We start from the raw sequence: 14,557 nt of genomic DNA on the forward strand, positions 1-14,557 counted from the left end.
AGCATTCTCAATGGCCATCAAACGGCGGCTGATGGTTGGAAATGTTGGGGAACAGAAAATGAGCAGTGCTGGTAATGAAATAGAATATCCTTGAAGAAGACAAAGAATCATAGAATTGTAGAGTTGGAAGAGACCCTGAGGTTAATCTACTAGTCCATCTCCCTGCAATAAAGGAATAGGCAGGTGCCCCATACTGGGATCGAACCTGCAGCCTTGACGTTATCAGCACCATGCTCTTTCCAACTGCGTATGGCTGACTGGAATAATAAAAAGCAACACTCCACCCTGCAATCTTTTGTTGTAGGTCCCACTTGTATGCAGAAAGTGCAGAAACTTGGATGTGCTGGTGTCTTGCATTGCATTTCCCCTCTTGCATTACAGATATATGCAGAAACTGTCTCCCACTGTGCACTCCACAGCTACTCCTAACACATGTGCAACGGGTGCCTTTTAGCAAAGGCAACTCCTGGGCTGCAACAATCCGGATGGAAGGTATGATTTCAAAACACTGGAAGCAGTCTGTCAGCTTCTAAATACAAAGAAAGCGCAGCCTGCTGCAATCTCCTCCCAGGAGAGTATATTTGCAAGCCTGTTCTCAGTAAGCCTCAGATGGGGTGGCCACCACCTTCTCTCCCTCTCCCCCTCCCCCCGGCAGAATTTGTAAACTGCAGCATTTCCAATACCAGGCAAAAATTCAACAGGTCGTTTTTCTCAACAGAAAGGTGGCACTACACCTGTTGGACGCCTGCCTGCCTGCCGTTAAAAGTCATAGAAGCCCTGTAAAAAAATATAAAAAACTAGCGACATTACCGTCCACCTCCACCCCGCAAAAAAGACAGGTGGACCTGGCGGAGAATAAGTTGCAGCTTAGAGCTTCCTCCTTGGCAAGCAAAACGGGCAGAGCGCCAGAGGAAGTTTGAGCCCAGCCGTCTCCTTATGGAGGCCACGAAGTGGGTGAGGAGAGAGCGAAGCGGGCTCCTCTCGTGGAGCCTGGCATGGCGCCTCCCAGCCACCCCGGCTCCCCGAGCAAGCCCGTGCTCAGGCGGTCTGGCGGGGGGGGGGTGTTTGTGTGCCTGTGTGTGTGTGTCAGCAGGACACGTCTCGGCTGCGCGGGACTGTGCAGCAAAAGGCGCCTCTCGCGCCTGCCCGCTCTCCCCCTCGAGTTCAGCTCCGGGCTGCTGCCGCCGGCGCCGCCTCAGCCGCGCGCGCTTCGAGCCACACACAGAGCCGAATGGGCTGGAAGGACTTCCTCCGTGCCAGTAAGACCCAGGGCCAGCGGCTGGAGAAGCGCCTGCGCACTGCAGGGGCGCCAGATTTGGCGGGAGGGGGAGTGTCCAAAAAGCCCTTTGTTTGATGGCATCTCTGTTTACAGAGTTTACTCTTTCATCTCAACCTGTTTCCTCCTCCCCTCTCCCGCTCCTGAGAACTTTGCGGCGGAGGAGCTCCTCTTAAGCGGCAAGAAACGCCAAGCACCTCTTCCAGCAGCATAAAGCCCTCTCCTCCCCCACCCGCCCACTTACTTTTCGCCTTGCCCTCAGTGACTAATGCAAGGATGGCCAGGAGACCTAGGCACAGGTAATAAGAACAAGAAGGGGCAGAAAAGCAAACCCCTTCGCAACGCCAATGCATTTCTGCCTGTCTGTCTCCTCTTTCTGTGTGTACGTCTTGTCTTGTCGGGCTGCTTTTTTGGGGAGGGGGAAACTCTCGCAGTGTCAGAGAAGAAAAGAAACTCCCTAAGCTTCCAGGAGGGCGAGAGCAGCAGCAGTTCTTTTGCACACCTGTCAGAGCGTGCATTAAAACGGGTGCCTTGCAAGAAAGCGCAAGGCTGCATCAGCAAAAGTTTAGCAGCTTACTTTCCCCTTTGCAAGCCACATCCCTCCGCTCCCGGTTGCGAGTAACTTAGGAGTTAACGAAGAATCGATTATTTGCAATGAGTCGTGCAGGTTTGTGCAGTGAAAGGCGTGTTTTGTGTGTCGTGCGCGGGAGGATATTGCTCCTAGGCTACGCGTTGCACGCGTGGGCCCAAATAATTAAATAAAAAGGTTCAGGCCCGTTCCTGGCTTGCCAAGGGGACCCGCTGCCTCCGGCGATCGCGACGGGCGTCCCCGTTCCGCGATCGTTTGGGCCGGAGCAAGCAGCCCACTGGAGGTACGAAAAGGGTGTAAAAATGTCGGAGCGGCTTAGCTTGCAGGTATTTGATCCCTGTGTCCATTCGTCTCATTCATTCTCTGGTTGTGTCAGGTGGATGACAGGCTGCGTGGAAGGGTGACCCAGCTCTCTTTTTTTGAATTTGCCCGGCGTGGTGTTTCGGGACTCCAAACTCAGCTTCCTCTCGATAACCCCTCTTTTAGAAAAAGCATATGTATGTATGTATGTATGTATGTATACATGCTATATATGCATCCCAAAAGCAGTGCTGTGCAGTGTGGCATTCATTAATGCACACGCTGTTCTCCGCAAGCCTGAGCGTTCTTTGCAGCAACGTGTGGAACAACTTTGGCTGGAGAGGAGGATGCAATGGGAGGTAAGGGGGGAACGGGCTAGGGGTGCTTGTCAATAACTGTCACTCGTTTTGCTAATGTTGACCCTGATCTTGCATGGCAAGAAAGACAAGGTCGCCTGTGTGTCTTATGGAGGAAGCCTCAGTTGTCCTGTGCTGGGAAACGTTGTGGCCGTGGGGTGGTGGAGGTGACTCTGGCTACCCGGCGCTGCTCCTTTCACCCTCCGCTGTTCGTGGCGTGCAGCAGCAAACTGGAAGGGCCAAGCAGCGCCTCGTGGTCTGCAGAAACGCTCACACAGTGCAGGATTGTTTTCCAATTATCTCGGGACAGTCGCTCCACGTGGAGCCAGAACTTGCCTTTCTCTTTCGCCGTGTAGCGCCAGCGATTATTCCCCTCCTCCCTTTCTGCCCGCGCTCTCTCCCCTCCTCCCTTCCTTTCCCCTTGGCACGGAAAGCAAAGTCCTAGCTGCTGGGGCTCACGCTGAAGTTTCCCTTTTCTCTTTCGGTTATTGCTAATCTAATACGAAAAGAGAAAAGGCAGGCGGCGAGAAAACGGGTCGGCGCGGGGCATGCGTGCGCTCGCGATTGTGTGCAGCCCGAAGTTGCGAGTCTGGGTCACAAAAGCGACTTCGGCGGCGCTGGGTGACGCACCCGGGGTGCCCCGCTTCTGCCGAGCCCGGGCATTGCCGCCGCCGTCGCGCGCGCCGCGCCGCCCAACCAGTTCGCTTCCTTCCTGCGGAGCGGCAGCGCTGGGCGGGGGGAACTCGTGGGGTTTCTTCCCAGCTTTGCCTTGGCAAAGCGCAGAGTTTTGGGTTGGGAAGAGTTCGAACCGTGCCTTACAAAAAAAAAAAAACAAAAAACCCCACACTCAACGCCGGATTTTTTTTAAAATGATGGTAATAATACATCCTGTACAGGAAGGAGTTGTATTAGTGTGTGAAGCATGAATGGGACTGCAAGGCGGGGAGGTACGATCTCTTGCACTCCGGGCGGGGAGAACAGGCGATGATGGATCCCCTGTTGGCGAAGGAGGGCGAAAGAGAAAGGGAAAAAAAGCCCGGGGCTTGCTTCCCCTTGCAGCACCTGGCCGGAGGGCTTAGCGTGGTAAAAACGCGTCAGAGCAACGGCAGGGGCTGCCCTTCGGTTGGCTAGCGAGGTGCTCGCTTTTTCCCCCTTTTTCTTTCAATCACAGTGTCAGCGATAGTAGTAATAGTAGTAGTAGTAGTAAAGCGCCAGCAACAAATCACTTCCTCCCCGCCCCTCCACCCCTCTCTCCTCCCTTCCTCTCGTTTGAATTGGTTGCACAATTTGGTTTCCTTGGCAAAAGGGTAGCGCTCGCGCGTGGAGCCTTTCAGCAAAACTTAGCAGGTGGGGTGCTCTTAACTCTTTAGGTTCCTTCGGCCTGACACGTCATCTCAAGCGAAGGTACACTGAGCAGTTTATTGCGCTGGAAGGAAACGAGAGAGGCAGATCTGGGGCTTGACCCACTCTGTTTGAAATGTAAAAGAGGAGCTGCAATGCTGCTAAACAGGATGCAGAGTTGGTTTGAAATTCGAGGCTGCAGTAAACTGGCCATTGAGATAGTGCAAATGGGTCATTAGCAATAGGTTTTTCTAATATTGCATTGAAATACAGTGCAGTTTCTGAGTTTTATTGTAAACACATAGTGTATTTTTTTATTTTGTAATTTTTTTAGGGACTGGCAAGTATTACTTGACATAAATAAATGAATAACTCGATTCCCCTTTCAAAAGGGTGAATGGAGGTTATAGACTTGCAATGACAACATTGCAACATTGCAAAAAACCAAAAAACTTGCATGCATGTGGAGAACCAATCCTGCAATTCCAGGGGGTTGGACTAAGATGACCCTTGTGGTCCATTCCAGCTCTACAGTTCTATGAGTCATACATACAAACATACATAATTTTATTAGTATGCAGCCTTTCCATAGTTAAAACCATGCTCAAGTTGGCTTACAACATGAATAAGCCCCCGCTTATTCATTAAGCACATTAAGTTTCATTGCTTACTCCCAGCTGAAAGCAGTGGGAGTTACTGCTACTTAATATACATAGGATGGGGCTATTAGTCACTCAAATAGTGACCTAATCATAAAGGCCCAGATCCAGATAAAGGTAGTTATGACAGTTATATTGAAAACAGCAAAACTATACTCAAAGCTGAATTAAACTGTACTGGGTTCAATGGGACAAACAGCACCAGCCTATGTTTTCATATCCAGAAGCAATGCCCTCTGTTCATAAGATTCCAGCTTCATGTCTTAGTATTCCGTAGGAACCCAGTCCAGCTGCTTAACTGGGGTTTATTAAACTATGATTCAAGGTTGCTTGCTGACCAAGGTTTGTAGCTGATTTATAAACTGTAGTTAACATTAACCATAGCATTATGTGTGAGCTCAGACCTCCACATTAACTACAGTGGTACCTCAGGTTAAGTACTTAATTCGTTCCGGAGGTCCGTTCTTAACCTGAAACTGTTCTTAACCTGAAGCACCACTTTAACTAATGGGGCCTCCTGCTGCTGCCGCGCCGCCGGAGCCTGATTTCTGTTCCTGTCCTGAAGCAAAGTTCTTAACCTGAAGCACTATTTCTGGGTTAGCGGAGTGTGTAACCTGAAGCGTATGTAACCCGAGGTACACTCTACAGTTAAGGAGCTGCCACTGCCTAAAATCTAAAGTGAAGAGCTGCTCTTCCTGGCTTGTGTTTTCTTTAATGGCAGAAGAGTGTATATGTTTCAACAACTGTCTACCAGCTACCTCAGCTTTTTTTTTTTTTTTTTAAGACAAATCTTGTTGAGTTTTTTTATTATTATTGACTTGCCTAAGATCCAAGACAAACTGCTGCCTTTCGGAAATTCCCCCCGGATGTCAATTCCGCCTTTGAAATGGCAGCCCTACCATTAACCATGGCTTTGCATTATGTGTCCTGTAATCATGACTGACTGCAACATGTTCCTCGAGTATTTCAGATACGTTCCTTGAGTATTTTGTAGCCCTAGAAAACAGGGTTCTAAAAGGTGCAGGGATTGAACATGCTCATCCCTTTGCATGTTTCCTGATCACAGTCAGGGGAGGGCTATAGCATATGACTGGTGGTGGGAGTTCTCAAGCTACTTTTTGAGAAAAGGAACACAGCAGAATATCTGTTATCAGTAGCAGCCTGTGTCGTGAGGCATAGCCGTGGACCTTTCCTGACATCTCTGCAGCTTCCCTGGGTGGCAGCAAGATGAAGGCCATGCAGGCACAACCAGTGGAACCAATCTGGCATTCCTGCCAGTTTGCCTGCACAGCTCCAATCTCACTGTCACCCTGCACAACCCTGTCCAAGTAAGCTCCATCTCACTGGTGTCAAGAGGGCAGCTGCACCTCATGGCCTGGCCCACTACTGTGCATTACTTATTTATTGCATCTGAACTCTGCTTCTCAGCCAGGATTGCCTCCCAAGGCAGCTTACAATTAAGCCCATAACAGGCACATAATGTAGAGACGTGTTGGTGTTGTGGAAGACAGACTGTTCTGGCCTCTGGTAATTGGTGATTCAATCGCTGGGGCTTGTAGCATGGAGATACCTTTAAAGCTGTAGGACTGTACTCTCAGTTTTTAGTTACTTGCTTAGCACTTTTAGATTTCTCAAAGCCCCGTAAAGTGACTAGCCATCATTTCATTTTTATGCATGGGAAATTGAGGCTGAGAACCGGGCATCTCACCCACGGCTATGAGTGATGGTCAAGCTGCATGACCAGCAGTCCTACATGATGTATCTGTTGCAGAAATGTGCCACTTTAGATTTATGGTTAGAGACCAGGGCTCACCCAGATAACTTTCTCCCTGCATGTACAAAGCTAATGTGCCATGGTGAAAGGTTCTTCTAGGGTAAGCATGGGGAGCGTTGGGTCAGGGATGATGGGAGTTGTAGTTCAGCAGTATCTGGAGAGCCAAAGATTCCCCACAACTGTTGTAGGGTATGGTAGTGATTAATAAAACATACTCACCAGGGATAGATATGGGGAACCTGTGACTCTCCAGATGTTGCTGGAGTGCAGCTCCCATCCTCCTTGACCCATGGTCATCCTTCCTGGGATTGATAGGAGTTGGAATCCAACAACAACTGGAGGGCCACAGATTCCCCTCCCATGAAAACATGATGTTCGATGTACCTACATTTTGAAATTGATGGTAGCAGGTAGTCTGCTGATGGTGTTTTTTATCTCCAATAATGTGCCCGAGTTTGAATCCAAATTTAAGGTCTCCTAAGTTGAATTCTCCATAAACAACATAGTCTTAGCAAGGCTTACTTGATGAATGGCATGCAATAGTTTAGTGATGGGAGATCCTAAGACAGGGGTCACCAGCCTAGCACCTGTGGGAACCATGGTGTCCATAAATGCTTTTAATGGTGCCCCTGGGAAGGTGCTCCAAACTCTGAACATTTATTTATTTATTTAAAGTCTTTGGCTGCCCTAGAATGAAAGTTGTGGGGCAAAATGTGCAGGTGCTTTCTGAGCAATTTCTGTGAAATGAAAGTGAGTGTGGTGTGGCCACCTTGTATCTTTTTCCTGGTACTGAGTCATATTCCCTGTTGCAGCAACACTGCAACAACATACATCAACAACATTGGTGTGTGTTTGTTTGCCTGTATGTAAAATCAGTAATTTGTGACTTCCACAATCAGGACCTGCAGGACATAGCTGACTTCCTCTGCTTAAGCATAAGGGTATTGGGGATGTCCATCGCTCCAATTTTGTGTTGTGCCACACATACCCATAGCAGTTATTTTGTGCTAGGCATCCCCAGGATGCTCTCAACATTTGAAATGTGCTCACTGGTCCAAAAAGGTTGGTCACCCCTGTCCTGAGATATGAGTTGAATAGGTGACTTAGGTTTTCATGAGCAAGTCTCAATTTAAGCAGATGTATCTGTAGTTTTCAAAATCGACTTCTGATTTTTCATATAGTAGTGTAATGTCTTTGGCATTCACCACATGCCATGTGTTCTACTGATAAAAACAATGATACAATTTTTATCTGTAGAACATCTAAATCCCTTTCACCTTTATTTGGAAACTGTGGTAGCAGAAAAGAAAAGCTTGATACTACAGCTACTAACATGCAACCCTCAAGGCACTGCTTCTGAGTAATCCTATTTACTCTCCACCTGTGTAACTAGCTGAGGCTCCTAGCCATTAGTTCCTGTTCCGGTGTTTGTCAGAATTGCTTTAATAAGCTTCTCCCCCCCCCCCCTCAAAACACATGCTTAAACTGCATCTGAGGTTTATCCCATTCACATATCAGCATAATTAGCCATAAATCATCCATGTGTTCTTTTCTACTGCATTTACAGTTAGTATGCGGAGGTTTCAAAAGTTATGTTTATGTTATAAAGTTAGAAATAAAATATTGCACAATAGAAATGAAGTAAGGCCATTTGTGTTGCAACACACTTTGTTTTAACTTTACTGAACTCGATGGGTTAAACTGGATGTTTGTGATTGTTTCCACTCACTGCTGCCTTGGGAGAGATCTGGGTTCAATCAGCAGCTGAAAATACCTCAGGTGGACTAGAAACAAGACAACTATTTATAATTAAGTAATGTGACTGTTCACTTCAGTGCTGTGAAGTTTTCAGATTGTGCATTTGTCCTCAAGTTATAGTTGTAGTTGGCCATGAATTGTGGACTTGTTGGTACTGCTTTTCATTTACAAAACAGCCTGATCACTTGATGTCTGTACATTTCATTTGTTTTGAGAAGCCTTTGCCCTCTGATGTTCATTAGGTTGCTGTTCTGTGCATTTGTGCAGCCTGAGCCTATGCATGTTTATTTGGAAGCGAGTGCCACTGAATTCATTGGGACTTACTTCCTTGTAAGGGTGTTTGGAGTTGCAGCCTTACACCTAAGTAAGTGTTCAGGTGAAATGCAGCTTTCCTTGGCATCAGTCAAGTTGAACTCAGCACGGCTTCTGAATCAGTGTACATAGGATCAGGCTATTAGTCTTTTCATTATTTGACAAAGTATAGTATTGAATGTATTTCCTTTTAAAAAATACCCAGCCCTTCAGCATTTATCACCTGGGAGTTGAATATGCAAGCTTCTTTATCAACTGTGTGAAAGCATAGAGCATTCTTCAAGTGATCTGGCATAAGTTAAGGATTTTGAGTATGTACTTGGGCAAAGGACACAGCCTCCGTTCTCTCTATTGTCCTAAACATTGCGTTTTAATTTGAAACCATCATTGGTTGAACGGCTGCCAAGTGTGTAATTTGCCACTGATCTAACAGTATGAGCAGGTCTAAACATGCACAGTAATAAGAAAGTTGCCAACCTTTCGCTTGTATCTGTGGATACCAAAAACAGCATAACCAGTTCAGAATACTAGGAACAGAATGTAGAACAAAATCTTGCAGTGCAAGTTTCCAAACAGTTACCCTCATAACCTTTTAGTTTTAGTTTTTTGCAAATCCTGTCATTCTAAACAGCTTTGCATTTCACCCTGTTTTGTCTTTGTGCTCTGTTTCTCCAGCATATACAGCAGCGATGATGAGGATGAAGACCTGGAGGTATATGATCATGACTATGATGGTCTGCTGCCCAAGGGTGGAAAACGCCATTTAGGGAAAACACGGTGGACCCGGGAAGAGGTAAACAGCTGAAAAGTTCAGGGCAGACAAATAGAAGTAGTCTTTCACACAATGAATAGATAGAATGATATAATTCAGTACTTCAGGATGTAGCAATGACCACTTAAGCTGGATGACTCTTTAAAAGGTGAATTACAACAAGCTTAAGTGAGGATAGGGTTATCAATGGCTGCTAGTTGGGATGGCTATATTATCTCCAGAAGGCGCTATACTTCTGAATAGCAGTTGTTGGAGAACATGAGTGGGAGAGTGCCATTGTGCTCAGATTCTACTTATGGGTTTCCTATGGGCATCTGGTTGGCCCCTGAGAACAGAATGCTGGACTAGAAGGGCCTTCAGTCTGATCCAGGAAGATTCCTCTTATGTTTCTTATGAAAGGTGTGGATAAAACTCCTAGTCTCAGTTGCTTTGGCTTCTCCTAAGTACAAGAATAGAAGCTGCTTCCTCTTAAGAAATGTGAGCCTAGGCCTGTTAAAATTCCTTATCAACTGCCTTGAGTAGGCCTGTACCTAGAAAGGTAGCTTTGGTGTTTTTTTGTTCTGAAAAAGTAAATTTGAAAGCAAAGGACAATAGCCAATTAAATCATCTGAAGATTTCTTTTTTGGGAGCGGCTTTATAGGTCACTTCTTGGGGGGAGGGGTGGAAAGATTGTTTGGGTTATATCCAAAGAAGCTTGCACAAACCAACAACATATTTTGAAGGGAAATCCTTATGACATGTATAATTAGTTTACTTCCAAAGCAGCTTGCTTGGTGGGGCGGAGTCTCAATGCTAGCTTCCCGGCAGGTGTTTCATTGCAATGCAGGTGCACCAATGGTGCCAACTGGGCACTCCTGCTGGAGCATCCACACTAGCTGCCTCGTCCCTCCACCTCCTGGTAAGCAGCAGTGACGTACCTGCTGAGAAGCTAGCACTGAGCCTCTCCACCCCTACTCCTGAGAAAGCCACTTCTGGTCTACTTCAGTCATTGCTACTCAGTAGTTGCTCTTACATGGTCATCGGATATTTTTGATGTAGCTATTATGTCACGGAATTGGAACAGATGAGGGACACCCAGGAGCAATGGAAGTAGGAAAGGAAGTATGAAAAGCCTTAATAGAGCCGTATTTTCTCTCCCACTTGGGAGCACAATGTGCGCGCACACACTTGCACACACCGCCAACCCTTCTTCATTGAAGGCAGCAGAGCAGCAATCACTCCATTGACTTATGTGGAAAGGGGAAGGTACTGGGATGGGGCACACTCACTATCTCCTTTTGTGTTGTAAGGCCATATTTGTAGCCATAGCACAAGACCTATATGTGGCCAACTGGTCAACTATGCCATACAAGTTTGCAAACTGGCATGCACCTGAGCTGAAGTTATCCAGGGCCATTGAAAACATCACTGAACATTATTTGCTCTATAAATTTATACATGGGTGGGTTGCACTGTTTCATAAGGTCAGGTCATAAAGTAATGAAGCGTGGACATACTAAGGTTGCCCTTTGGCTCTCTTTGGTTGATATCAGTGTCATCGCTTCATGTTTCTAATGGTTGCTGCATGAGGAACCAAGATAGCAATGCCTTACAGCAGATAGATGAGCAGAAACTATGGATCCTTTCTAGATGAGAAAGGAATATATAATGAGACTGTTAAAGAGTTGGGAACTACTAATTTAGTCAGGAGCTACTAAACAAAAGCAAATGGTGTTGAAAGGCTGATCCCTTACGAAAGACCTCAGAACTATTTGTTTAATATACTCCAAACCAGTAGGGCCCCCTGGAGTTTCTGAACAACCGAGCTGCATTTTTAGAACAGCAGCTCTTAAGATACTGAAGAACTATGACTATCTACTACCCAGTCTAGTTTTCAATATGTTATCTCCTTTTTGGAAAGCAATCAAGCGCACTGCAACCTGGTCTCATTACTTTCAGTAGATATTACTAATAGGTAAATGTGAACAGGATAGCAGTCTAAATGCGAGAGTTGAATACTCAGAACTAACTCCCACTGGGTGGGCTTTCTCCCAGGTAAGTGGCTATAAGCCTCAGTTATTTTTTCACACTGTCACTCATATATTTATTTTCAGCATAAGCTTCTGTACTGGGGAAAAGAATCACTTGGCAGTATCAAGAATCATTATTTAAACTTCCATTATTTCTGTGCAGTTCAATTTTCATAAAGCTGTTTTGGCTTGATTAACATCATGCACTGATGTTGCTGTGTAAACATTAGCAGGTCATTTCCCAAATGCTTTTGTAAAAGCTTAGGCTGTTTGTTGCAGAACTCTCATTCCTCCTAAATAGCCTTTGGGGCCTAGTGTTATGCTTCCTAAACTTTCAGTAAAGGTTATTGAGACAAGACAGCAGTTCCCAAATAATTTTGCTGGATTAATGCATTTGTTGTCAGTGAGAATACTCAGAAATAGTATGGAGATTGCTGTCTTGCTGCCCAATCAACAAATTAATTAAGCCAGTACTTGAATATAATGGCAGTGGCGGGTGGGTGTCAATTAAAACATTACACCCCAACTGCAAGTGCAAAGTGTTCCTTCATGGTAGTGCTCCATGCGGTTGGTTGGCATAATGTTGGAAACCCCATTGGCCCAATTACAAAGAGTGTTGAACTTCAATGGTGAAAGCTGCATTTGAATTCCTCTTCGGCCATGGAGTTCATTGAGTGGCTTTTGGCAAGTCGCTGTGGGTGAAACTGCATGTTACGATAATGATGGGGCTGCTGCCAAGACCACCCATACATTGAATTCCCCCCTTGCAGGACATTTAGTGAAAGTTGCATTATCTCACTGTGTGTTTCCCTGCCACCTTTAGCCCATCATACGGGGTAGGGAATAGTAACACCGGAAAACGAGGTACATTTTATTACATGCAAGGAAAAGGACAAGCACAACACAGGGCTGCTCTTTTCAGTGTCATTGCAATGTGTCGTTCTCAGCCTAGCTTAGTTTGCTGTGTTGTTGTGAATACAAAATGTACATCAATATGTGCTAGTTGAAGGAAGGATGGAACAGAATGTTGCTGTGCAGAATTTTCCTATTCGTTGTGTAAGGTTCCTATATAACGATCATGTCATCCAAGATAATGCTTTATGTTCATTCACGGCATGGCCACTAATGGCACGTCAGTGGTTGGGTGGTGCACTAAGTAGTTCTAAGTGAAGAGTATAGTAGGTCATACATTAGATTCAAAAATCTGGTGGAATTGGCTGTATTAGCCTGTGATGCTGAATAAATGTACGTAGGATTGTGGCCTCATTTTATTAAGCTACTAGGAAGGGACTTTTGAAGAAGGCTGATCAATTACAGTGGAATCTTGGTTTTTGACTTCTGAAACCATTCGAAAAGCAAGGGGCAGCTTCTGATTGGCTGCAGGAGCTTCCTGCACTCAAGCGGAAGCCGCATCGGACATTCGGCTACCGAAAAACGTTTGTAAACCGGAACACTTACTTCTGGGTTTTTGGCGTTCAGGAGCTGATTTGTTCATCAACTAAGCCGTTTGAGAACCAAAGTTCCGCTGTAATTCAACTTTGCCTTTTCTTCCATACAGTATACTGGCTTTTTAGTCTTCTGGTGCGGGCTCACAATTCCAAAATAGCAAATGACACACTATTTCAGTGAAGTTGCAAAATCTTGCTAATAGCTCGTAAAAAGTGTGCAAGATGCCTAGAACAACCAAACTAGAGATTTCCTTTTCCTTGTTGACAGATATTATGACAATCAGCAATGCATAGTATTGACTTTTAAAACACACACATGCACACACACACACACAAGTCAGATGAACTTAAATCACCTTTTCTTGAAACGTATTAGGATGAGAAGCTAAAGAAACTTGTGGAGCAGAATGGCACAGAAGATTGGAAAGTTATTGCCAATTTCCTTCCTGTAAGTAGGCCTCGTTTTCTGTTTATAACCACACATTTATCAGTGGGTGAAAGCAGGGGAGGTTGTTTCATAATTACAGATGGGGACTTAATACAATTATAGCAATTTGGGAGGCTTGCAGAACTTCACCATGTATACCCAACATTTAAATGTCTTTCTTTCACTTCTCATGAAATGGAGGAAGGAGAAATGTTAAAAGCCTTGGGGGGGATTTTATATACAAACAGATGGTTGGTACATCATCTATCTATCCGTCTCTCAATGGAACAAAAAAGCATCAATGCAGAATAGAAACTGGCTTTGATCCGTGGTTGCTCTTGCTTATTAAGTGTGTGGTTCTGCTGGTAATTTCTGACACACTTGTTGAGAAGCAGCAGGTAAAGTTTATTATATATTCATTTTTAACGAATAGCTGGTAGGTTAGCATGCAACTATGGTATCTGTCTGCTGTCTACAATCAAAAATTAATATGAGAAGGCGCTGCAAGGTTTTTGTAGCTGAAGCTGTCATAGTGTCCAACTCTTCCTTTGGAAGATCCCCATCTCAGTTTTACCTCTATCAGTGGCCTGATCCTTGCTTGTTTTAATGGTGATGTAAGCAATAAAATGTAAAGATTTTACTTGCAGAGGCAGCATGCGTGCTGAATAATAGTGTAAATACTGCAATATCATGACTCAGAATTGCATCTGTGGGGCATTTGTTAACAAAGTTGCATTTTTTCACGCAGCTGTAGCAATTATGTAATAATTTGTTGGGGGTTTTTTGGCTTGTTAGAATCGGACAGATGTACAGTGCCAGCATCGGTGGCAGAAGGTACTAAATCCAGAACTTATTAAGGGCCCGTGGACTAAAGAAGAAGATCAGCGAGTAAGTTAACAATATTATTTTAATCTAATCGTTCCATCAGCATTAAATGTTGGGTGCAGCCAACCTACATCCACTTTGATGAAATAATACCTGTAATTTAAGTTATTTAATAATTGATCTTTACAGCCCCTAACATTTCTTCCAGCAGCACTTTAAATAATTGCTTAACTGTCCACTTGAGAGGTGGTGTAATACAGAATGGTTGAGAGACTGAGCTGCGAACCAGGAAGTCCCTGACTCGAGTCTCAGTTATTACTTCATTAGATGGCCTTAGGCAAGCCTCATGTTTTTGAGCCCAAATCCTCCCTCCCATCTTTGGGGAATACTTTGGGAATAATTATACAAGAGGTGATTCCAGGCATCCTGTTTTGTTTGCACAAAGTTTGTGGGGAGGTTAGATTATGTGGAATATTGATTGATAACTAATTCTAATCTGTGGGAACATTGTATGTTGTGTCCAGTGTGTTTCCCCCCTTTACTTTCCTTATCACAAAAGTCTGGGAGGATTTTTGTGGGGGAGTGGATTTGTTGTGCAAGAATCTCACCCAAAATTTGTGATAGTCTGGAAATGTCATGAGGCAGCCATAATGGCAAGACAATTAATAGGATGCCGCCTTTTCCTACTCAGCTGCCTTCTTTAGTCCCTGA

The 14,557-nt window shown here is 45.1% G+C and overlaps 1 protein-coding gene across 2 annotated transcripts in view; it reads left to right on the forward strand.

Annotated features, from left to right (window-relative positions):
* Positions 1 to 1,216: 1,216 nt before the first annotated feature.
* MYB (MYB proto-oncogene, transcription factor) overlaps positions 1,217 to 14,557 on the forward strand; it is a 35,776-nt gene continuing 22,435 nt past the window's right edge. For both annotated transcript variants that reach the window (XM_080999600.1, XM_080999601.1), the window contains exons 1-5: positions 1,217 to 1,259; positions 1,425 to 1,575; positions 9,041 to 9,158; positions 12,971 to 13,042; positions 13,817 to 13,909. In XM_080999600.1, coding sequence (XP_080855726.1) covers positions 1,232 to 1,259; positions 1,425 to 1,575; positions 9,041 to 9,158; positions 12,971 to 13,042; positions 13,817 to 13,909 — 462 coding nt within the window. In that variant the 5' untranslated portion in view covers positions 1,217 to 1,231. The remainder of the gene's footprint in view (positions 1,260 to 1,424; positions 1,576 to 9,040; positions 9,159 to 12,970; positions 13,043 to 13,816; positions 13,910 to 14,557) is intronic.

Source organism: Podarcis pityusensis (assembly GCF_964106645.2).
Source record: "Podarcis pityusensis genome assembly, chromosome: 3".
Classification (NCBI taxonomy): Eukaryota; Metazoa; Chordata; class Lepidosauria; order Squamata; family Lacertidae; genus Podarcis; species Podarcis pityusensis.